The sequence below is a fragment of the Thermobia domestica genome, chromosome 2 (genome assembly GCF_964235325.1).
Source record: "Thermobia domestica chromosome 2, izTheDome1.hap1.1, whole genome shotgun sequence".
In the NCBI taxonomy this organism is placed as follows: domain Eukaryota; kingdom Metazoa; phylum Arthropoda; class Insecta; order Zygentoma; family Lepismatidae; genus Thermobia; species Thermobia domestica.
In genome coordinates, this window is record NC_137455.1 from 248,453,128 (window position 1) to 248,479,663 (window position 26,536).

The following is a 26,536-nucleotide window of genomic DNA, read 5'->3' on the forward strand; positions in this document are numbered from 1 at the left end:
GATGAAAATCTGTATTTCAACTCTTGTCGAAAGTGCAATATAAATAAGCAGTCACATGACCCAACATATTCCAAAATTTTAGTTTTAAGGGGGGCGGAAGTTGTAATTTCTATATTTCCCGCAACAATATAATAGACGTACAGTTTGTAATCGTATTACGGAAAATGGTTTACCCGTTTGAAATGAATCTTGGATCATAACTCCTACTTCAAAGTTTTAATCATATCACATTGATTATGGACCGTATCCCAAGGTGGTAGGGGAGTTCCAAAAATATGCCAAAAATACAGTATCTTATTGTTTTTTATGATTACACTTTCATTAAAATGTGTATCCTAAAGCGGGGAGGGGGAAGCAGTTCAAATATTTTCCATAAACTTATTATCCCCGTGCTAAGAACGAGTATTTCAGCTAGTTTCCTTATAAATCTTTAGGAACATAAGTGTGTCTGCTACTTAATACTTGTATGTTATTTATCTTTTTGTATATAAGTCAAAAAATTATGAATGTATATATGTATGTAATAACTGAAAATATTAAATTATAATAATTTAGAAGTCTCTTCTTTTCCCTTCTTACTCTTACAGAAAAACATTATTTTATTTAAATCCGGGTAGATTGATTTAAATCAGTCTGATTTAAATCATGATTTAAATTATTTGATTTTTTAAATAAAAATCGATGATTTAAATCAAATTCCGAAATAATTTAAAGTGAAAATAAGCAAAGTCCCGTTTCTGTTATGTTATTTCGATTATGGAAGATGATAATCATAATACAATGAGACTCAAATGTACAGTATGTACAGCATAGTATGAAAATAAGTGTCATGAAGGATGATTAAGGAAAATCCCATTTGAACGGGTAACAGGGCAATCCTGTTTTCTTCTCTTCGTAACATAGGGTTTATATTGTAAATCGTTAACTATTCCAACGGGGAAATCACCATCGACATTTGAGACGAAGATTCTTTTGTGTGCGCGTCTATATATTTGTTCCCAGATAATAGTGCGTATTTAGAAGTGTCCTATCCCCTCTCCGAATTTTTTTTAGATTTTATAACTTATGGCAAAATTTATGTATTTCGTGCCGCCAGCTAGTTACAATTTCCTTAAAATATGCCCCTGCCAAATATCAGTAACGTTTGCGGAAAAAAAGTGTCACTTTGATAAGCGTTGCTGTACTTTTTTCTTAACGTTTAATCTTTTAAATTATATCACCTATTTTTATGTGATAGGATAAAATCTTCATTATTCGAAGCTTTTTACTTCGTTTTTTCAGGACTGAAGGCATTGTAGAGCACGTTACATATGCTTTCACGCCTCTCTGCGTCGAAACATAGGATGTGATGACGACATAAATTTAAAAAAGTTATTTTTTGTTGTGCCTATGTTTATTATTTTTTGGAGGGCCTACATTTTGCATTCAGAAGACTGAAATTCTGCACACTCGTTCAGTGCACCCTTAGTATTTTTCAGATGATTCCAGATCTCTGCGTGAAAACAGGGCGGTCCAGAGGGGCAAAAATGAAAAAAAAAAAAAAAAAAAAGAAGATATTTTTAACAAAAAATAACTTTCTTCGCGATTTTCCCGCCTAAGATGGAGACATACGAATGGTACCATTTGAAAGGCTGTTCTATTCTGAAGAGAATGATGTACGAACCATGATCTTAGGATAAATATGGATGACTCAGGAAACTGTTACCTGAGATCCTGTTTTATATTGGAATCTGGAGTATTTGGGGATATTATTTTTCGCGGGCTTACTTTTGCATCTAGAAGTTTGAAATTTTGGACACTCATTCACTGCACCCCTTAGTATTTTTCAGATTTGTTTCAGATCTTTGCCTTTAAACAGAGGCCGTACAGAGGGATAAAAAGTAAAAACGAGATATTTCTTAACAGAAAGTCCCTTTTTTCGTGATTTTCCAGCCCCAGATAGCCTACACGATGGAGACATTTGAATGGTACCGTTTGAAACTCTGTTTTATTCTGAAGAGAATAATGTACAAATCATGATTCTAGGATAAATAGAAATGTCTGAGGAAATTTTTATATTACATCCGGGTCATCTGGAGTATTGTGGGGTGGTCTTACCTCACTATTAAATATTTTTCCCGCCCTTACAATTTGATAGAAGTTTGAAATTTTGTACACAAATTTAGAACACCCTTAGTATTTCCCAGTTTGAGATCTGTGTGTTAACACAGGTCCAGAGGGGATCAAAATTTGAAAAAAAAAAAAAAAAAAATCCGACTTCTCTCAAAATTTTCTGCTTCAGGGACATGATAGGGAAAATGTGAATGTTACCGTTCTAAAGGCTGTTCTATTCTGAAAAGAATGAGGTATGAACCATGATCTAGGATAAATAGGAATGATACTTGACTGAAAGTCTATAATTTACCCCCCCCCCCTAAAAAAAGCCATAATTTAAAATTGTTAAGAAACATTGTTTGGGATTGATATAGGTTAACGATTGGGGATTAATTCAAAATTCAACCCCAATACTTTTACTTATATGGCATAATTGGCATTTAATACTAATTCGTAATGCTTTTTCTTCAGTTCGCGACTTGTATTCTACGAGGAGAAAGATTTTTGATTTAAATCAAAAAAATCATCAAAAATGATTTTGTTTTTTTTTTTAAAAATCATGATTTCTTTCCACCCTGATTTAAATACATTTCTCTCTAATAAGTTCCTTATAATACATTTTCAGATAAATAAAATATTTAAAACAACTACCTTCATTAAGCACATATATCTACCATGTTTAACATTAGAAAGGAAGGTCTCCTTTTTTAAAATATATCTGTTGTGACTGATTTAGCGTTTTTTTTTTTTTTTTTTTTTTTTTTTTTTTTTTTTCATCCGACAGTTAATAGCAATTCAATCTACAGTATCTTGTTATGGCTTAGATTGTTACAACTTAAAGCAATTAAACCTAGAAAGTAGTCAAATTTGTTGGGTTTCTGATGTAAACGATTCTTTTCGTATGAAACAGGTGTTTCCTACTGTAGCTTACGTCATTATGAAATGTTTTTTCTGACATACTATCAACTCTTAATATCCCCTTCCTTTGCTTTAGTTTTTCTGAAAAAAGAAAAGGAAAAAAAATTAGCACGTCGTTGAGGGGATTCGAACCACTGTTCTTAGGTTTTATCATTTTCGTATTTTCCACGCAGTTTACCATTCGTTCACTGAGCGTTATTCTTTTCTTGATAGTTCATGGAGAAAGGCTGTGTGTTAAGTGTCCAATTCGCCTTTTCCTTAAGCTATTTTCAAAGGATTACTAAATATATATTCAAGCTTTAAAAAAAGAAGTTTTACGAGTGAAGCTTAAAAAAAAAAGAAAAAAAGGAACTCCCCTTAAGCGTAGCTAATTTTTTTCAGTTAGGTTGTAATAGTGACATTACAAATAAATGTGATATTACTTTTTTTTAAAACCTTTTAAGAAACAAACACCAGTTTCCTATCAACTTGCTACGTAAAAGACAGGACTGATAACTCACATGTTATACTAGAATGTTTTCAAATATTCTTGGTTTTACCCTGCTGATATCGATGGTTTTCTATGAATTACTCCTTAGTTTTGGCTCCAACGAAAATAAGCGTAGAAAGGTGTTTTCGGGACACTTACATTCGTAGTGAAACAATTAGCGAATTGCGTGAAGCAGATAGTTAATTATCGTAATCTGTTTGTATTATGATAGTTCCTTATTTCTATCGTTTTTAAAATCATTCTGAATTTAAAATATAAATAATGCATCAAATTTACGACTTAAAATTACCCTAATTTCTGTACTGTAGCTGTTTTGCTAATCTACAACGAAATTTTCATGTGCATACTGCAATATTATAGTGCAATTTTCACTCTTGACCATGGCAAAAATGCAGAGAAAATGACCCAGATTTAAAAGGAATTTGCAAGGATCTAGGGTATCTTTTTCGGATTTAGTCTCTGAAAGGCAGTCTAGGTTTTTGTGAACAAAAGTGAGCCAAAACAAAATGCTACAGAATACTTTAAATACCTTTCCATTTTAGAAATCGAACTGGTATCTCCAGATGGTAACATTGGTTCCTCTGTTGTCTCCTTACATTTTACTTGGTTAACATTGTTCGGCAGATCCTCATCCGGACCTAACTCTTTCAACTGATTTACAGTCTCACTTCCTGCCATTACTACAATCTTTTTAATATTGTATTTTAATTATATCCTTTTGTACAAACTAGATCACCACACAGTATCTTGAAATCTTCGTCAATATTTTATATTTATTGTCCAAGCCAAGAAACAGCTTGATAGTTCATTTTGACTATTAAATCCAACAAATTAATACTTATTGCAGTTTATCACATTCTCCATTTCGAATTCTAAGGTAGGTTTTCCTCACTCTGACTCTACTTTTCAACATCTTTTTACACATTCGAGTAGAACCTGAAATAAGACACAACAAGCAAAATAAAATATATGTGCAAATGCGTAATGCAAGGGGTGCCTTCCATTTCAACTCAAGAAAGAAAGAAAAAAAAAAAAAAAGGAAAATTGTACCATTACCATCTCAGATATTGTTGAAACTTTTTTTTATAGCAACTAGACATGTTTTTAGGAGACCCATATTTTTTTGTTTTGTCGAAAAAAAAATCCCGCCAAGTAATGGGCCATCAAAGACGGGGAGTACAATTTATGAAGTGTAGAAGACATGGAAAATGGTCAACTTCGGAGCCGCACCATTCAGCTATGGAGACAGGTAAAGTCATAATTCTTGTTGTGGTATGTACATAGGGATATAAATAAACTATATTTTATTATAGTTTGGTTTGCGCATGCGTATCTTTTTGTACATAAATTAACAAATGAACGTCAGTTTATCTGAAAAATCGAAGTTTTCGAATTTTTTCGAGCACTTCCGGTTCGAATTTTAAAATTCTGTTTTCATGGTTGGTAAGACCTAGTTACCCGCTTTACGAAAAAAAAAATTGTATCGCTTCTGTGTGCAACCGTTTTGTCGCAAAAAATTCGAGAAATTGTAAAATTTTCAAAAATCGCCATTTTTGGGCGCCATTTTCTTGAAAATACCATCTTTTAAAATTCTGAAATTTTGTCAGGTGGTTCAACTTTACATGAATAATAAACACACCAAATACCATTCTCGACTAATACTTTATGAATTAACTACAGCCTTTTGAATTAAACTACAGCCTATGAATTAACTACAAGTTAGATTCATTAACTTTGATGTCCCAGTTAGCAACACTGGAAACAATAAAAATGCAATGATTTGATGATGTTTGTGGTTCACATTAATTAAATGAAGAATAAAAGGTTTTCCTGACTGGTTTTCTATTATTTTGATCAAAAAGGCTCTCTGAAATAGTGAAATGAGCCTTTCCCTCTTCTCCTCCGTTTTTTTTAAAAACAAAGTAATCTAAGGTAGAAATTACGATTACGAAACACACAAATTTTAAGTTCACTTACTTAAAATAGTCTTCGGAAACAAAATTTCACTGATTTTTTTTCACATGGACCAATCATTTGCTTGCTTGGTGTCCTCTTCGCTAATAGCATGTAACCGTGCAGATGCTCTAATAGGTGTTGGTACATTCACAACTCGTCCAGAGGTGGATCCAGGTAGGCGATCGCTCTCTCAGAAGAAGAAACTTTTATTTTATATATAAATAAAACCCATCCCAGAGTTTGGAGCTCTTAAAAGTAACTCTAAGTAGCAGTATTACACCTCCCCCAAGAAGTCCGTCCTGAATCCGCCCCTGCGTAGCACATTGTCGATAATCACAAAACACTTATTTTCACTTCTTTATGCTCTTCTGGAAACCTGTACCCTGCTGAAGGTTCATGTGGAAGCATAAACAGCACTTCAACCTTACGTAATTCATGATTTATTGATAATTCTGCTATGCACGACTGGTTATCCTACGTATATGCAGGGGCACCGATCCTGGAGGGGGGGGGGCGAGCTTCCCAAAGCTGATGTGGGCCCACTATTGTATTTATGAATATACAATATTTGACATAATTTGAATGCAATTTGTTTTAAAATCCTCATATATATATATATATATATACCTTCTGCATCTGAATGCCCCCCCTCCCCCAATTTACAGAGAAATCAGTGCCTTTGCGGATATGTATGTAACAAAAGTTCCTTTTTGCAGACTTTTTAAATCTACACTTTGAATTGCAGAAGCTCGATTTTGGGGGAAGCATGAAGTTAATTCATGGTGACCCGTTAAAAACTTCCATAAAAACTTCGCCATTTTCCGAAAGCCAAAGGGGACTTCGTTGAATACCAGTTACCGGTCGCATACTTTCCCATTCTTTTTTTTTTTTTTTTTCCTTCTTTCTTTCTTTCTTTCTTCCGAAAGTTGTCGAATTCAGTTCCAGGCAACAAAACGAGAATAATACCCGGAGTTTGTACTTGCACTATACTCACGAATTATTCTGCGGTTTTAATACTGTGTATCTGTTTTTGCCTAAGGTTATGCCGCGTTGCCACATTCTTTACAACCTCCCCTTCCCCGCAATACCGTCGCAGAGACCCTAGCATGGCCGGTTTAACTGCAAAACCACTGCTTTATCGGACCTGTTTGCATCTCGATCATATGAAAGCGATTTTTAATGGGATGCAGCACCATCAGAAATCACTGACACGGTTTGGAAAATTGTAGACACTTATTTTCACGTATTCGAACCTTTTTCTATAACCTATATTTTCGCTTTTCTTCGGGTATTTTTAGAATTTTGTCTATGGCTATGAGTACATAAGCCGAATCGTGTGTTTTGTCGTCGTTTATTACAACAAAACTGTCTGTTGTTCCATATTCCGGTGATAACTCTGAATTTCACTTTGCAGAATAACAGTCCAGTTTTCAACGAAATCCACATTAAGTAAAATAGAATTTGTATCTTGAAATTTTATACGTTGCTTTTCGGTAGCAATTAATTCTGTTTGGATTTTCTTAATGTAGTCATGAATTACAATTCTTACAGTTAAACTAGCAATGTACGATACGAAAACTGAAAGTGGCAGTTTTTTTTTAACGAGATCATTGTTTTCCCATATGGCATATTAACACTTTCATTTTCATCAGGATCAATAATTGAAGACTCGATACTCATTCCTTCCACTCCAGGACATTCACCACGTTCTTGAAGAAGTCAGCTGTCATTTTCTACGGATCATACTACTAAAGGAAATAGGTCAGTCATGACAGCTTTAATACAGGCTGCACCTTTGATTTGTTGCAATGCATTAGCAGCTAACTTAAAATTTGCACAATACACACACACACTTCCCTCGCAGGTTGCGGACTGACCCACTTTAGTCGAATACTATAAAATTCCGAGTGACTCATTCTTATGTTGGGATTGTTCTATTTAAAAAGTCCGTAAATTTCTTTGATGGAACGCGTAAGAAAATGTTTCAATTTTTTTTTAAACTTTTTGTTCTTTTTCGATCACTGTAATGACATCGCACTTAATTGAGACTTTGTCTGGAGCATTCCGAATCATCACTGAAGTAATAGTTCAGGCTTTTTATAGATCATCAGAATTTATTGGATTGCCATTTTAAGTAAACTTAAAATTTGTGTGTTTCGTAATCGTAATTTCCATCTCAGATTACTTCGGTTTAAGAAAACAAAGAAGTAGGGGGAAAGGCCCATTTTACTATTCCAGAGAGCTTTTTTGATCAAAATAATAAAAAAGCCTGCCAGAAAAACCTTTTACTCTTCATTTAATTAATGTGAACCACAACCATCATCATATCATTGCACTTTTATTGTTTTCAGTGTTGCTAACTGGGACATCAAAGTTAACGAAACGTTGCTAACTTCAAAAGGCTGTAGTTAATTCATGATGGTATTTGGTGTGTTTATTGTTCATGTAAAGTTGAACCACCTGACAAAATTTCAGAATTTTAAAAGATAGTGTTTTCGAGAAAATGGCGCCCAAAAATGGCGATTTTTGAAAATTTTACAATTTCTCGAATTTTTTGCGACAAAACGGTTGCACACAGAAGCGATACAAAATTTTTTTTTCGTAAAGCGGTTAACTAAGTCTTACCAATCGTAAAAACAGAATTTTAAAATTCGAACCAGAAGTGCCCGAAAACAATTCGCAAACTTCGACTTTTCAGATAAACTGACGTTCATTTGTTAATTTATGTACAAAAAGGTACGCATGCGCAAACCAAACTATAATAAAATATAATTTATTTATATCCCTATGTACATACCACAACAAGAATTATGACTTTACCTGTCTCCATAGCTGAATGGTGGGGCTCCGAAGTTGACCATTTTCCATGTCTTCTACACTCCATAAATTGTACTCCCCGTCTTTGATGGCCCATTACTTGACGGGAAAATTTATTTCTACAAAACAAAAAAATATGGGTCTCTTAAAAACATGTCTACTTGCTATAAAAAGAAGTTTCAACAATATCTGATGGTGCCTGAATTGATATGGAAGGCACCAAGGAGTACAACATTAAAGAATGAATAACATAACTACTTTACACTGATTGACATTATACACAAACTATTTTTTTCTCTGTATTATTAAAATTATCGCCAAATAAAACTTAAGAACTGGGGGGGAAAGAATATTAATGTACCAATTGCCATTTAGTAACCGTTACGGCTCATACAACTTGTGTAAAGCCCTCACTTCTTTCAACTCTCTGACGATTTTAATTATAATCTATTTACTTAGCGTGACCAGGTGGTGCTACTAAGGCAAAAGAGCACAAATAGGATCCTATGTTACTTTCTCTGATGTTCAAAAGACTATATAGAAAACAGAAAGTCAGGAAACTGGAGAGAATTAAGGAAGGGACAGAATGAAGAATTCCACCCACACAAGAACTGAGTAACTATAGCCTTATTACACAATTATTCACTTGCCCACATTATTAATATTCCAACGACTTATGGGACTTTGGCTTATAATAACAAGAAGCCAGTTTTTTTAACTGGTGGCTCAAAGTTTCGGGATTTAGGATTCAGATTTCTGGGCTTTCGGCATATATGACCATGTTAGCCCGTCACGTATGAGGGATGACGTCCCTCGACGAGCACACTATCCGGGAAAAGGGAAAGGAGGGAACGGCCTGGAAGTTAGATACCATCCCGGCATTTGCCTGGTGTGATTAAGGAAAACCCAGGAAACCCTCATTCAGGACGGCTGGCCTGAAAAACCTTTTTACACTTTTTCGACCGAGTGCCCCCACCGGGAATCAAACCCGGAACCGCTCACACCGAATGAGAGAGCGTTAGCAACTACGCTACGGGAGGCCACACTCAAAATTTCCTAAATCGATCCCGGCATTTGCCTGGTGTGATTAAGGAAAACCCAGGAAACCCTCATTCAGGACGGCTGGCCTGAAAAACCTTTTTACACTTTTTCGACCGAGTGCCCCCACCGGGAATCAAACCCGGAACCGCTCACACCGAATGAGAGCGTTAGCAACTACGCTACGGGAGGCCACACTCAAAATTTCCTAAATCGAAGAAATAACTATGGTCACGTATAAGTGTACGTATATCTGTGTAATGAGGTCAAAATTACTGAGCTCTTGTGCATATATATTGTCCATAACTCCCAGTCATTTCTAACATCTTCATTTCCTGTTTCCTACATACCCGTTACAGGGGAAGTTACATTATCTTGCTCTATTAGATCTGTGGCTCTGTATACTTATGTTAAATAAGTAAGTTAAAACGTATAATTGTTTATAAACGTAACAAATATTTAATTATATTATATTCCATTTTACTGAGCTGTATGCCTTACTAACCTCTTAAATTTGTTGTGTTGATATGCTACCCTCATTTTTCGTTATAATAACATCATAGCATACGCAGCAGAAGTTACATTTTAAATACATATTTTGTTACATATTTTCACTGGAAGTAAAAGCAACTTAAAATATAATCAATTCCCTTTAGAAGTTTGAATAAAAGTCTGGTACTACTGATGAAGAATATTAGAAATATTTAGCACATAATATTTACTTGGCTACTACAGGAACATGAATGTCAGTAAAGTGATCTAACGTACAATTATAACCTGTCCTTGGATAGAATACTTAGAAGACAACGATTAATAAAACACTGTTAGATTATTACTGTTTAATTCAAACTGTCAAACAGTCACCGGAAAAATGTAATGCATCTTTTCACTACCGGTATTCATTACGGAGCAATTCATTGTGGTCAACCAAATTTTCAGGAAAAAAACCCTCGTCGTCTCAGAATTGGATGGAGCTTGGTGTACGTGTAGGTCCCTATGAGATATGATCATGTACCAAGTTTTAGCCCTGTAACCCCTGTGGTTTCAGAGTACAGGATGGTAAAAAATGGAAAAAATTGATGTTTTTTGTGGAACCTTGTTAGCTTTAATTGGTCATATCCAGGCCGGTAGCCAGCCCAAAAATATGGGAGGGGGGTAGAAGTTACAGGGGCAGTAAAAAATTAGGAAATGAAATGAAATTTTGAGTTTTACGTCCCATGATTATGCCGGCAAAGCTAAAGGAGACGGTGAAGATGAGAAATGAATGAAATGGTGGAATGAAGAAAGTGGGTGGAAACGGGAGAACCCCTAGGAAACCCACGCACACGGTGTTTCTCCACCACAAAGTTCACTTGAACCCGGGACCCCATGCACCAGAGGTGAACGCTCTACCACTGAGCCACCGCGGCTCCAGTAAAAAAAATTAGGGGGGCGGCCCCCTAGATCCCCGTGGATACGGGTCTGGCCATATCTCCCGTAAATATTGAGCTAGAGATAAAAACAATATACCGCTTTAAAGAGGACAAAATAGGCTACAAGATATGTCAGGAACGGTTTTTTGAAAATCAAATATTTTCCGGGGAAATTCTGGATCAGTGATATCTCAGAAAGTGGCCATTTGATTTTCTTGAAATTGGGTACCAAGGTAGCCCCATATGTCCGGCATAGGTGTGCCAAATGTCAACTTGGGGCAAGAATGGGCCTGGAGTCTACAATGATTTTCGTGTGACCATGTCGGGAGAGACACCGGAGTTGCCAATGTGGCAACTAGCCAATTTATCAGTGAAGTAAGGTGTAACTGACCTAGCAGAAATGTTTTTCTGGTGTAATCTGTAATTCAGAAATCCTGTGGAGATCTTTCGAACATTTCATTATCAATCGTAGTACATTGCACTTACCTAAATATGTGAACCGTCTAGTACGCAAACTCCACATACTTATAATGTCACTCTTTATTACCCTACATTTCGATAAGCGTTAGGTTTACCGCCTTGCAGTTTTCTGAATAACATTTCGTTGGTTAGTATCTTAGCAGAATATAGGGCTTTGTTACGGTACAATAGCTGTGTCCCTATATATTTTAGTTTATAGGACTACGAGACAGCGGGACAAGCGGGTTACGTAACTTTTGGGGACAGGCGGTTTAACATAGGAAGAAACAAATTAAGTGCTATAATTTTCACTGGAAGAAAATGTCAATATTGTCAATAGGAATAAGAACTACCAGAGCGAGGGCTTAAATAAACTTTGGCGAAAATGAAAGACATAAGGAATGTAAAAGAAAGACGTTTAATAATGTGGGTCTTTTGAAATCTTTTCCAAAATATAAACTTACCGTTTTATTATGTAAAGACTGTTTTAAGCCCTTTTAGTGTAATTTTCTTCCAACCAGCAGAGAAGTCAAATTATTTTATGTTATCTACATTTCATTTTAGGTGTAAAGATGTCAAGTACACGAACTAGTCTTTTGTGGAAATATTTCGATGAATTCTCTCAAGACAAGTCTAAGGCAAAGTGCAAAACCTGTAGCATACTAGTGTCTCATCAGTGCAAGGACATCAAGACTTTTAATACCACCATTATGAAAAAAACACTTGCAGGTGAAGCATCCAGATTTATACCAGCAATTTCTAGAAGAATCCAAAGCAGCAGCGAAATCTGTTCCGACTCCATCGACTTCCAAACACCAGCCATCTTTTTCCCAACAAACAGTGAAAGAAAAAACTGTTCGAAAAAAGAAAAGTATGGGATATCAATGACTCCCTTGCTCGTCGAATATCGTACAAAATTGGGGAAAATGATCTGCATTGATTTGCAACCATTTTCTATCGTAAGTGACACTGGGTTTCGAAATTTGATTCAAGAACTGCTACCATGCTACACCATGCCAAGTCGTAAGTACTTTTCTGAAACAATAATTGGGAGACATTGACAACAGAGTGCGTTCCAAGATAAAATATAGGATTAAGGATTCGAATTTCATCAGCTTTACGACGGACATGGACAGATAATCACACGGGTTACCCGTTTCTGAGTCTCACTGCACATTACGTGAATAAGTCGTTTGAAAGAGAGACTGCAATACTTACCGCAGTCACTGCAATACTGACGTTCTTTCCCGGTAGTCACACAGGTGATAATATTTCGCAAAAGATTGACGAAGCACTAGAAAACTGGAATATTGAAGCTGATAACACGTTTGTGATAGTGCGTGACAATGCATCCAACATGGTTTCTGGCATACGTTCAAGTAAATTGCAAAGCAAATATATTCCGTGTTTTATACATACTTTACAGTTATGTATTAATGATTCTATTTCATCGCAGAGGGCTATAATTGATATGACCGGAGTGTGCAGATATCTAGTCGGCCACTTTCATCTTTCCGCCAAAGCCAAAGAGGAATTTGCGAACATTAGAAGAACAGTTAGGACTACCAGTACATGAACTAATACAGGATGCTTCCAGTCGGTGGAATTCGACGTTCTACATGTTCGAGAGAATAACAGAAGAAAAAGAAGCACTTGTAATGTCTTGTGCAGACAATAATATTTCGTGCTCACTTACCCCATCAATGGACACTTGCCGAAAAGCTGGTGGACCTGCTTCGACCTTTGGAGCAAATAACGAGGGAAATGAGTACCCAACATGCGTGCATTTCCCAAGTTTTTCCATCAATTTTCGTGTTAGAGAAGTATTTACAACAAGAGGAACGTCACTCTGGGATTAAAACAACTAGTGCCGAATTATTGAGTTCAATACAAAGTAGGCTAGCTCAATATAAGTGCAACAAGAATATTCTCATGGCTATGGTTCTCGATCCGCGTTATAAGTTTAAATATGTATCAAGTGAAATTCAAAAGGATGAAATAAAGTTATGGATTTGTAACGAAATGGAAGCGTTGCAGACATCTCAAAGTTCGAGAGTGGTACACAATGAACCAATTTTTACTTCGCAAGAACCTTCTGATTCAGATCCGGATGATCCCCCTTCTGCTAAAAAGACAAAGTGTGATATTTGAAATTTGGAGCAAGTTTCAGAAGATACTCAAGTAAAAAAAGGCTCCAAAGCTCTCCTAACGGAACTCGACACTTATCCTGCAATGCAGTGCATTCCAAGAAGTGATGATCCTCTATCGTGGTGGAAACAGCATGTAAATAGTTTTCGTTTACTTGTACAACTTGTGAAGAAATATTTCAGTGCTCCCCATCATCAGTTGAAAGTGAACGTCTTTTTAGTATTGGTGGACATATATATATGATAATTTAAGAAGTAGGATAAAACCTGAAACAGCTGAAGCACTTACGTTTCTTCATTGTAATTTGCGTTTACTCAATTTCAACTACTAGAAAATAGTTAGTGTAACACGTGATGTTGCAAATTACTAAATTGTGTTCAAATTTTTCGAAACTACTACAAATGAATGAAACTTTTGAAATAGACTTTTTTAGTTTATATTTTTACTAAATATTTATAAGATTTGAATAGAACATAGAATTTACTTCCTGTTATTCTTCTATGTTACTTTCTCAGTCTTACAATTACAATCAAAGTGACTTGTAATACTTTGCATTTACAAAAAAAATATAATTTTTCAATAACATTAATTTCAGAATTGGAATGCAGTTTCTCGTATGTCATTTTTTTAATGATACAGTTTTTATGCGAAACGGACGTATTACAAATTTCCTTGATATGGTGGACAATCCTTTTGTAAAAACTATGAATTCCGGAAAGCGAACGGGAGGTTAAGAATTAGTTCATAACAATGCATATAACTGTAGAAAAGTTTCACTGGTTAAAAACAACTTGTTCTAAAGTTAATAAATAGTTTTATCGTTTTCGACATCGCTTAAATAACCCTCTTTTTGTTATGATATACACAGCAACACCTGGTTCATCACGCATAATTTTGTAAACAAATTTGTAAAAATTTGTAACAGAAGTATCCGTTTGCATTATATGTATATAATAGAGACCAGTAAAAAAAATGTAACTATCAAAGTATATTATAACTCTAAATATCAATCACGGACTCTTAGAATTAAGTTTACACTATCTAAGTATTCGCTGCTTTTTAGTTCATTTTATGTGAGCTAGATTAAATTTAGAGGAAATATATCTTTTGTATGGAACCTAATATGAAATTCTGCTTTTTGTCTTTGCATGTCAAATTTTGGCCTTATATCTAATATACCCTATTACAATGTTGTTCATTTCATTATTCTGAAAAATCCTGATAATATATAAGAAACGTGTCTAAAAGTATCGATATCGGTACATCCCTAACAAAAGGTGGTTGAATTTACAGTACTTCTGGCTTCAATACTGATTTCCACACTGTAAAAGATACTGAGAAGCACCTTTCTTGCAATCGATTCGGCGTTCCAAAAATAGGTTCTATACCCTCTATTCAAACCGGAAGTGGTACAAATTAACGATTTTTAGTTTCAACATATATTGCCATAGAACAAAAACAATAAGGAATAGCGAGCAATGTTTATTACTTTATATATATATATATATATATATATATATATATATGTGTGTGTGTGTTTGGACTCAGGAATAGGTTCTTTCTTTCATATTATTCCTGTGTCACAACCAGTAGTTGTAGATGTAGCCGACTACTTCAAAGTTTGAGTATTATATTCGGATGGCTTGGAGGTCTTCTGTAGTATCAGAATGTGAGACAAATTTTACTTGTCTTAATTTCATCTAGAAGTTATCAGAATCCTTCAGCATATCGAGAGGTTCATGAAAGGAATGATGTAACATTCAAACCACATTTATCATTGGAGTATGTGGTTTAATGGCTTGGGTATCTTTTAAAAACTGATAAATGTTCTTCATTGTGTTTGTACAATAATTTTATCCTTTTTTATTTTTTATTTATTTATTTTTTTTATTTTATTTTTATTTTTTTGCTGATTTATGTAACGAACAAAATCTGAGAACAGAGACTGGGATAAACTAGAGTTGCCCGCCAGACTTGTGAAATGTCTAGTCTCGTCTCGAATTTAAAAAGATACTTCTCATTTCGGGGGCAAAACTAGTCTAATAAATCACACTTAATTAGCCATGTGGAAAAGACGTAGAATTAAAGCAACACTAGCACAAACTCTAGGGTTTAGTGAAAATAATATAAGAATAAATAAGTTCCAGTAGCACGCGTGTCAAGTTAGACCAACCACCAACACTAAAACGACAGGAACATATCTCAGAATAATGGGCTATTTAGTTGCTCTAATGTCGAGTTTTGTTCTTCTATCGTTCGCAAGAAATCTCATGCAAGATTGGTATTGATTTCTAGATAAGGTGGGATGATAATTTCAAAGTTGCAGTGAGAAAATATCGATATTTATTAACTGAAAATTGATTTATTTTCACTCTCCCCAAATGTAAATATATATCTCTACTAGTAAATCCATGAATTCTCTTTTCACGCATTTATGTTCATTATGTTTGGAAGTAAGTAGTGTGTATATGAAACGGTGGAATGAATAAAGTGAGAGGAAATGGGAGAACCCCAGCACACTGTGTCTGTCAACCACAAAGACCTCTTGGCGCGATCTGGGATCGAACCAGGGATCACACGCGCAAGAGGTAAACATTCTACCGCTGTGCCACTGCGACCCCCAGCAACGGCGAATTTCCTTTAAACAAAAAAATATTTTTAAAAAATAATATATTTCACTATATAAATTCTACATATACACTACTTACTTCCAAACATAATGAACATAAACACGTGAGAAGAGAATTCATGGATTTATTAGTAGATATATATATATTGTATTCGCGGAGAATGGAAATAAATCAATTTTCAGTTAATACACATCGACGTTTTCTCACTGCAACTTTGAAATTATCACCCCACGTTATCTAGAAATCAATTCCAGTCTTCTATGAGATTTCCTGTTAACAATAGAAGAACCAAAATCGACATTAGAGCAACTAATTAGCACACAAATAACCCATAATTAAGACATATTAATTATTTGATCGGAGTATTATAGTACTAGGTTTATAGCTAGAAGTTAAGCCAAATCCCACAATTTGATGAAAAATTCCTGCTAAACGGTAGCAGACCCAAACTCGGAATCAGAGCACCAATTAGCCCATAATTCTGGCGTTTGAACTTTTTCGATGGGAGCATTGTTACCGCATGGGGGTTTCTAGCTTGATGTCAAGATACACTTGCCATTCTTGTATCCGATTTCCCACTAAATAGTAGGAGCCCAAAAATTGGAACTAGAGCAAATAATTAGTCCGTAAATAGCCCATAATTCTGGCGTTTGAAATTTTCCAATCGGACCATTGTAACCGTAACCGTATGGAGGGTTCTAGCTTGATGTGAAGCTAGACTCGCCCATTCTGATTCCGATTTGTCGCTAAACGTTAGGAGCCCAAAAATTGGGATTACAGCGACTAATTAGCCCATAATTCTGGCGTTTGATTTTTTCCGATCGGACAATTGTTACTGTATGTACGGCTCTAGGTTGATGTCAAGCTAGACTCGCCCATATTGATTCCGTTTCCCTGATAAACAGTAGTAGCCCAAAAACTGGTATTAGAGCAACTACTTAGCCCATAATTCTGGCGTTTGATTATTTCGATCGGACCATTGTAACCATATGGGGGATTCTACAGAAGGCTGTTTCATCCTTATGGCAGCAATTTGCAGTCGCCACCAGAGGCGCAAGTTTCGCGTCAGCACACGCAGTACGGAGTAGCCAGACACTTGTGTATAAGCCGTGCAGAGGAGAGACGTGTATGAGCAGAATGCCGCCGAAAATCGACCCTTTTTGGGAGGGCTACATTGTAGCACTTTTTGATATAGGCTACAGATATAGTCGAATAAGAACAGTGCAAGAAGAAAGGTTTCACAGTGTCTGATTAGGGAATTAACGCAGCCATCCATCGCAATGCAAACCCAAATCAAACCATTGTCATGTGTCCTCAAAAGGGGCAAAAGAAGCAACCGGCTCCACAACGCAGTCAAGACGTCATTTCCAAGGTCCGCCGGGTTGTGACCCAGAAGAATCCACCATCCAACGCGACAATTTGGGACTCGGAAGTGCATACAACGGAGGGTGGCATGCAAAAGGCTGTATGAAGGTTATCTGGCAGGTGACAAATGGCGTTATGTGATCACCTTATATGAAGCATGGGTCTATTTGACAGGATCCCAGCACATGCATGCAATTTACTACCGCCGCAGTGATGGAACCGATCATGCAAAGGGGGTTCGCTCCTGCAAGGAGAGTTTTCCAAAGGGATTTATGGTAGTGACGGGTTTCTGTGCAAAAGGAAAGCTTCCGATACACCGGGTGTCATCAAATGTCAAGGTGAATGTAGCGTATTATATCGAGCATGTACTGGAACCCATCTATCGCCAACATGCCCCGACTTTGTACTGCAATGACACTGACAGAGTGTTCATCCACCAGGGCAAGGCCAGCAGCCATACTGCCAAACGAACGGTGGCCTACATGACACGTATGATCAGGAGACAGATGTAAAGGCTATCCGATTTCGAGACATCCCCGTCAAGTCACCAGATGCATCTCCTATGGACTTCTGTGCTTTCGACCTCCTCAAACGGAACATCAATAAGCGTCGTCCGACCACACTTGGTGGTCTTTGGAAAGTGTGCAAGGAGGAGTGGGCGATATTGGAACAGGCAGTGCTCAATAGAGGCCTCCTTCAGTGGAAACTACGGTGTCGTGTAATCATTCACCAACGGGGCTCTCACATCGAACATGATCGCCGGTGGAAACGGGGTTTTACGCCCTAGGGCACGGGTCTGTACTTCACTACCACAAGGCTGAAACAGCCTTCTGTAGCCTGCCATCATGCTAGACTCGCCAATTTTGATTCCGATTTCCCGCTAAACAGTAGGAGCCCAAAAATAGGGATTAGAGCAACTAATAAGAGCATAAACAACCCATAATTCTGGCGTCTGAATTCTTCTAATCGGACCATTGTAACCGTAACCGTATGAGGGATTCTAGCTTGATATCAAGCTAGACTCGCCCGTTTTGATTCCGATTTGCTGCTAAACGTTAGGAGTCCAAAAATTAGGATTACAACTACTAATTAGCCCATAATACTGGCGTTTGAATTTTTCCGATTGGACCATTGTAACCATATGGGTGTTCAAGCTTGATGTCAAGCTAGACTCGCCCATTTTGATTCCGATTTGCCACTAAACATTAGGAGCCCCAAAAATGGGATTACAGCGACTAATTACCCCATAAATAGCCCATAATTCTGGCGTTTGAACTTTTCCGATCGGACCATTGTTACTGTATGCAGAATTCTAGCTTGATGTCGAGAAAGACTCGCCCATTTTGATTCCGTTTTCCCCATAAACAATAGTAGCCCAAAAATTGGGATTAGAGCAGCTAATTAGCCCATTATTCTGAGATATGTTCCGGTTGTTTTACTGTTGGTGGTTGGTCTAACTTGACACGCGTTCCAGTAGCACTTGGCTGAAATATAAATTAGGAATGAACATCTGTGTGAATTTGTGTTATTGTGTTTTTTTCGTCACACTTATGAAGGTTTATTTCCTAGTTTACACAATTCCAATTGCTTTTTTTCAGTCATTACTGATTCAGTAGTTAATTAAAAAATATATGTACTCATTTAAAACCTATTTGGGCAATCTGTAGGACAAACGAAATACTTAAATAATGATAACTATTATTATTACTATCCCTCGCCAACCACTTTTATATACAGTTGGTCAAAAAAGTTTCTGTACAGAAGTTTTCAGGTTATTTATTGTAATATATCTTACAAAGTACAGAAACGAAATGACAATTTCTATGAGTTTTCCATAAAGAACTTCATAATAAGTATATACATAAGAAAACAGAAGACTTGGAATGTATAATTCAGAAGAAAATCAAATACACACAAAATATTGACCATATTTCAAATCAACAAAGTTTCGGTACACATAAATAAATGCACGTAAATAGGGACACCATGTTGCGTTTCGATCGCAGTTAGTAATCATTTTTTTCTCCTTTGATCTTAAGTACTTGTCTCATTCGTTTCTGCATTGCAGTGACCAACTTTGATGTAGGTTCAGGGGGAATGTTCTTCCATTTTCACGTAATGCATTTTTCAACTGGTCCTTGTTTCTAATATTGTGTTTCCTAATGCGCCTCCCTAATTCATCCTACAGATGTTCAATTGGATTACAGTCAGGAGACTGTAGAGGAGTATGAAGTTGTTTCGGTACAATACACAACAACCACTCGTTCACTTTTCGAGTAGTATGTTTAGGATCGTTATCTTGATGCAATATAAAAGAGGCTCCCATATTCAGTTTCTGTACACTGTCGTGGAGATTTTCTTTCAGAATGTTCAGTTTTTGGTTCCCTCCACACAATAACTCTTCCGTCGGATCCATGAATGCTGAATTTGCTCTCACCAATAAATAAAACAGTTCCAGAAGCTAATTGGCTTGCCCACATGAGCTTTTACAAACTCTGTACGTTTCTTGGCGTTTGCGTTACTAACATATGGTTCCTTTCTGACTACGCGACTGTTGTAGTTTACTTTCCTGATGACAGTACGACCTGTTTCAGGAACCACTTGTACACCATAGTCAGTTTCAAGCACACTAGCTAGGTTTGGAGCACTTGTTTTGGATTCATTTCGGATAGTTCTTAAAATAACACGTTTATGATGATCCTTCAGCTGTTGGACGGCCACTGCACGGTCGATCTTTGAAACTATTTGTTGCAATATACATATTTAGAATATATTGTATTGTAGAATGTGATTTCTTTACTGTCTCTGCTATATTTCTAAGAGACTTACCTTCTTTTCTTAATTTTACAGTTCGCGTACTAGAATTGGCACTTCCATTTTGACGTATTGTTTTACTGCCTTTGTAGATCTCCTTGCCCAAATGTAACTGCAGTAGAACCTTATCACTAGTAGAGTACTCAACTGTAAACACTGCAAACGCTATTTGGTGTGTGTTTTGCTTCCTTCTTTTGTATGTTTGTGCCGTATACGGAAACTTTTTTGACCTCAGTTTTCAGCAACTTAACTTAAATCGTCCGTTATATTATTTGTATATTCAGTACCATCATTATAATGTGTACACTTTACAAGTAGACAGAAACAAATTCAGCTAATGGAATTGCGTTTTATTATTTATTTATTTTGGGATATTACAACATTTTAAAATTACTAATTTCTGGTGTACAAAAACTTATTTGACCCACTGTACATTAGCAGTATTTCCTCCTATACAAAATTCTTATGTATTATGTTTTAAAGTATTTTAGAAAGATCTATAGAAATAACACAAAAAGGAAAATCTGGCAACAAGAAACCTGTCATCCTCACCGACTTTCCTTCGACCAGACATAAATAAGCGCCCACGCTGATTTTGGTGCCATCCTCTACCACCCGCGGTTTCAGCATCGGGCAGCAACTGTGTATGAGGATAGCGAACGTACTATATGCAAATCTCACACATCTATTGTGTCAGTCTTTCATTCCCATATTTCGGTAACCATACGGCGTACTGAGTTATAGTTTCTGGTAAACAATAACAAAAATCACTAACGTTCTGTACAAAATTTTAGACATATTTCAAAATATGGGTTAACTTTACAATGCCTGCTCCAGCTGGTATACTCAGTGAGAAACGACAAATTACACTCTATATTAATTTTATGAAAATGGACCAAAACTTCCCTAACCTTAAGCTAACCTGTTCCTACCCCTACTTTACTTATTCCTATCTTACTCTACTGTACTCTACCCTTTTAAGGCAGCCCTATTTGTCGATGCGCAGGTGGAGCGTATATTGTAAAGTTTACCCCAAAATATTTTAAAATGCAGAAATGAGACATTCCATTGTATCCTCGAACTCCATTGGGGCACCCACCTACTTTTGCGCACTAATAGATTTTGAGTTGTTGTTAAATTCAAGAAAAAGCCTACTTTCTCCAAATTCATCGTTTTACCCGAAACCCGAAAGTCCATACCCAACCTATAAGATTAAAAGGATCAGCAGTTCTATCACAGATTACATAAATAAATGGGTTCACTCGAGGAGACGGCTCTACCAAAATCAAAATTTACAGGTAACATACGATGTCAAATACTTTTCATAAAAAAATTATAGTGTGAATATAAGTAATTTCTACCATTAGATATCAGATTGAAATACATTTTGAATGGGAGTGAACGTATTCTAAGTGCAACTATTTGCTAAAGCGGAAGGCGGAAAAATACAAGAATGCGAAAAAGGTGGAAATAAACGGCGGGAATGTTCTGTTCGTGTTAGCAATAGACATTTGCGATGGATATAATGCAAACATACGATTTTATTACAAAGAATTGTGTGATAAAGAGCGTCATATTATAAAGTTTTTGCAGCGTTATGGTATGTTAAAACGTAAAATCAACTATGCAAAGTGTGGAAAGTAAAAATTCAAAACATACGAATTTCTCCTCGCAGCGGACCATTTGTACCCGGGAAACCAGTAAAGTCATTCTGAAAGTAAGAACTGTTACGATTGAAGTGCTTTTGAAGGTGAAAATTATTGCGGATATTTTATGTATTTTTCCACTATCCTTGTTTATGCGTGTGCCCCCGGACGCTGACGCACCTGCTCCTTACGCACGCACCCCCCGCTCCAATCCGGCCCCCCTGCTGCGCTCCTGCCTGACTTGGTCAGATAGCATTCGTGCTTTTAGTAGTCACCTAACAAGTTGGTTTGTGGTTTATGCATTAGTTCCTCATTTAGTGCATGCTCTGCAAGAAGAAACCGGAAAATGCAGTAAATGTGTGAAAATTTGGTAGAGCTGTCTGTTCGAGTAATGCCAAATAAATAAACAGGGTGCAGATATACTATACGGATCCATAGATAGTAAAATGTACAGAAAAATTTGGGCAAGGCTTTAGTGTGCCCATTTCATGTCGAGAACAGAATCCAACAAACCCATGCGGAGCTTCTAACCTGCTTTTACTACTACTTATACTATGGATCCGTATAATAAAACTACACGATAAACAGTTTTGTCATGTTCCTTTATGTCTGTGTTACTCTCTAACTATAAATTGCTGCCTCTGTAAAAAATCAGGCTGGCTTAAATGGAATCCGTAACTATTTTACACACTTAACAATTATTACTTATAAGTTGGATATTTCAGTACGCAAGTAAATTTAGAGCCCATTATAATTAGTACTTTACCTTTGAGACAAATAATCTAGCAGTTAAAGGAAAGTCAAAATTCTTCCAAACCAAAACAAAACTTCAGTCTCCTCTTTCCTTAAATTTCCCAGCACATCTTTCTTCTTCTTCTTCTTCTTCGGTTTCTGTGCCTCAAATTTAAATATTAGAACCGGTATGAATACAGATAAAGAACGAGACGGCCGGAGTATCCATGTCCTTTACTACATTAACAAATGTTGCACAAAATGAAAATTATATTAATCAGAAAATGGTTTACACTGAAATCAAAACGTGGTTTTGCCCTAAGAGGACAAAAATGGTGCGGATCAGGAAACAGAAATCGCCTAACGTTAGGCAAAATTATAAGAAAGTAATAGAATTGTAGAAAAATGTGACGTCCGGAATGACCATGCACAAAACATTTGTATTAAATGTAAAAATCAAAAAACAGCACTTGAAGAAAACGAACACTTCGCACAAAACTGGAGCTCGACAAAAACCAACCAGCCCGAACATAATGACAGTAGAAACCAAATTGATATTGAGAGAAAAAATGGAAAATTAAAAATTTCAATACATTAAACTCTCCAGATGGTCGGGGCAACCGTATATGCACGAGTAAATGTAGAAGGAGAATGTAAGTGTAGTGTAAATGTAAAAAGAGTCCCACTAAACCCTTTCCTATTCACAACACTATAGCAACACACGAAGTGAATACTACAGCGGTCACTGTCGAAGTGATTTCCGAGAACATCTTAGCTTAATGAACAAACTCCATGGCTCTGGATAAGTAGAGTAACAAAAAAACACAGTTCTGACCAGAGCAGAATGAAATATATTAAAAACTATACTTACAATGTATTATAGTTTCAAGGATCTAACGTCCTCTTCATCAGACATAATACATTGTAAGTATAGTTTTTAATATATTTCATTCTGCTCTGGTCAGAACTGTGTTTTATTTGTTAGCTTAACTTTTTCTTCTTCTTTGGTAATTTATTACCGAAGCAAAAATCCAAGGATTTTATAAAATAGAGGATCTGCCCTTACAACAAAATCTTAAAGCCATACGTCACAGTTTCGTCACCCCCACTCTGCATACTAGGCCCAATAGGATCGCAATGTTTTGAGCCAACAATCATGGCGGAAACGAAAGTATCCAATCAGACAATAGCAGAAATGAGACTAGCCAATCAGATGTGTCGACGCTCGGTTGTTTTTTGGCTTCATCGATTTACTGGGATGATAATACCAAGGATGTTATAAAATAGAGGATCTGCCCTTACAACAAAATCTTGAAGCCATACGTCACAGTTTCGCCACCCCTACTCTGCCCACTCTGCCCAATAGGATCGCAATGTTTTGAGCCAACAATTATGGTGGAAACGAAAGTAGCCAATCAGACAATGGCGGAAACGAGAGTAGCGAATCAGACGTGCCGATGCTCGGTTGTTTTTTGGCTTCATTTATTTTATAGGATGAATATACATATGGGCAGATCATCTATTTTATAAGATCCTTGGATAATACATATGGGCAGATTAGTGATGGGCAAACCGATTCACTTCTGAGATCGCCGCTCTTTAGTTCGTTCACTAAAATGAATCGATTCATTTGAACGACTCAGTGACTCACTTATATTATTACAATGGGTAGAGGGGGAAGTTAAAAACTGAAATTATACTATCAGACTAAATGCATTACATAAAATGAATTTAAAAGGTATAACTACAATTTTAGATTACAAGCATACTGCTATTAACAAACTTAACTTTTAAAATATCACAGGAAGTTACACTTTTAAACTAATGCAAATTACAATTAACAGATGTATCACACAAAAATGCAATTCAGATACAAAATACACATACAAATTAGACTAAATAAAATTACTATTAATAAGTGTGAAAATACATCACAAATGCAAAAAAGCTATATGCAAATCACTGCCTAAACGAATCAAAATACGGAATGCAAAATATTACAACTTTAGACTCAATGCTATAGTAATACAATTTTAGAATTAATGCAAAAGTGTTACAACTTTTAAATTCAATGCCAAAAAATATTATAATTTTATTACAACATCGTGAGAAACTAAATTTTTCCTAAAAATGTTGGCGACCACATCCCTCTTAGAATACACATTTTAATCAAAGTAACGAGTTCCCCGTGGCTAAACGGTTAGCATACGCGCCTTTGGCGTCGAAGATCCGGCGTTCGATTCCAGGTGGGAGCTCATGTGGTTCGGGTTCCACGTTTTCAGTAGGTCCACGTTTCACATAGCCTCTCTGCTGAAATAAAATGAAATATTTTAGTTTAATGGCAAACGATTAAGCCCTGTAGGCTAAGGAAGACGATGATAAAAGCAACTGAATGATGATGAAAGAATTGGAGGAGTGAGAAAGTGGGAGGTAATGGAGTACTTGAGAAAATCTACGGACATGAAGTCCACCACGAACTTACTTGGCCGGGGAGCGAACCAGGGGCCCCACGCACCAGAGGTAAGCGCTTTACCACTGAGCTACAGTGCCTCGCTACTGAAAAGGACGCTAAACTCAAAACCAAATCAAATCAGGCCATAGCCAGCCGAAAATATAGGGGGGCTCGGTGGAAGTTAGGGAGGGCGATCCAACCATATGATACGACATTTGCAAGCCTACCGTGAAAATTTTAGAGGAGACAGTAAAAATTTAGAAGTGACCCGGCCCCCGTGGATACGGACCTGAATCAAATCATAATAACATGATAAAACTGAATTCGAAGTAGGTGTTAATAACTATATCAAAAAAAAATAATTTTAAACGATTCAACTGTTTTCTCTTGGCGTGATTACAAGATTCTTCTCATTTTTATACAATAGACGTATTTTGTCAATAACATAACATTGCGGTTTAAGAACTGTTTTAAGTACAGAAAACCTTAACAGGGGCATTGGTTCCACCCATCCCAATCGTGTGTGCTTCCATAAAATTCAGTTATGTTGTAGGTACAACTTACGGGTAATACGTTTTGAATTTTGTACATCACAGTCTTAAGAATTTCCATATAGGTATATATTATAAAAATATCTTAAAATACCCTTAAGTAGACCTTCGTTATTTAAGCTGAAATTTCCTTTTTCAACTAAAATAATGAACTAAGACAATCAGGATCAATTCTCTCCTATTATAAAATATATTTAAAATTTACTGTAATTATTACGAATTTAAAACTAACAGTTTCACAATATTGATGTACGAACAAACGCATAGTGACTAATCTCTTATTACTGGTGCGCGCTCGTTTTCATTAATTTTTCAATTGTCTATGTCAGTGGCGGCGTAAGGGCGGGGCGAGCGGTGCCCCCGCCCCGGGCCCCGCTTTATGGGGGGGCCCCGACGGTAGGTAAAAAATAATTACTAAGGAACCTTGTTAGCATGAGCGGTACTAGGGCCGTCAAGGTTTATAATCCACACTTTCCCTAAATGTAAACGCAGTTAATTGTCAATCAATATTACACCAAATAACGGATGAAACAACAGAAATATTTGTCTAATAAAGCTAATCAGTGCTGGATTTCCGTATAAGCTAAACAAACTATAAGCTTCGGGTCTCACTCTCTTGAGGACCCGAAAGAAATTTAAAGAAAAAACTGAATGCGGATTTAAAATAAAAGTTTCATTATCTTGGAGGCTCCCAAAGAAATTTAGAGGAAAAAGCTCTGAATATAGGTGAAAAATAAAGTAAATGTTTCATACTCTTGTGGGCCCCCAAAGAATTTTAAAGGAAAAGCCTGAATGCAGGCGAAAAAATAAAACAGACGTTTCACTTTCTTGGGGTTCCCAAGAAATTTTTTTTTTTTTAAAGTTGAATGTAGGTGAAAAATAAATAAAATAAAAGTTTTATCCTCTTGGGCCCCAAAGAAATTTAAAGGAAAAAATGTATGGGGATTAAAATATGAATAAAATAAGTTTCACTCTGTTCAATAACCTCAGAGAAATTTGAAGGAAACGCTGAGT

The 26,536-nt window shown here is 36.3% G+C and overlaps 1 protein-coding gene and 1 long non-coding RNA gene across 3 annotated transcripts in view; one reads left to right on the forward strand and one right to left on the reverse strand.

Annotated features, from left to right (window-relative positions):
* The window catches only part of LOC145678430 (uncharacterized), a 183,239-nt gene extending 169,596 nt beyond the window's left edge, over positions 1–13,643 (forward strand). The window contains exon 4 of the long non-coding RNA XR_014130391.1: positions 11,749–13,643. This is a non-coding gene — a long non-coding RNA (uncharacterized LOC145678430). The remainder of the gene's footprint in view (positions 1–11,748) is intronic.
* Positions 1–23,265, reverse strand: part of LOC145678429 (uncharacterized) — a 66,469-nt gene extending 43,204 nt beyond the window's left edge. The window contains exons 1-3 of one of the 2 annotated variants that reach the window (XM_081748549.1): positions 22,554–23,265; positions 20,694–20,888; positions 4,032–4,438 (exon numbers count right to left, since the gene is read on the reverse strand). In XM_081748549.1, the coding sequence (XP_081604675.1) occupies positions 4,032–4,180 (149 nt within the window). In that variant the 5' untranslated portion in view covers positions 4,181–4,438; positions 20,694–20,888; positions 22,554–23,265. The remainder of the gene's footprint in view (positions 1–4,031; positions 4,439–20,693; positions 20,889–22,553) is intronic. The other variant, XM_081748548.1, reaches the window with a different exon arrangement.
* Positions 23,266–26,536: the final 3,271 nt, after the last annotated feature.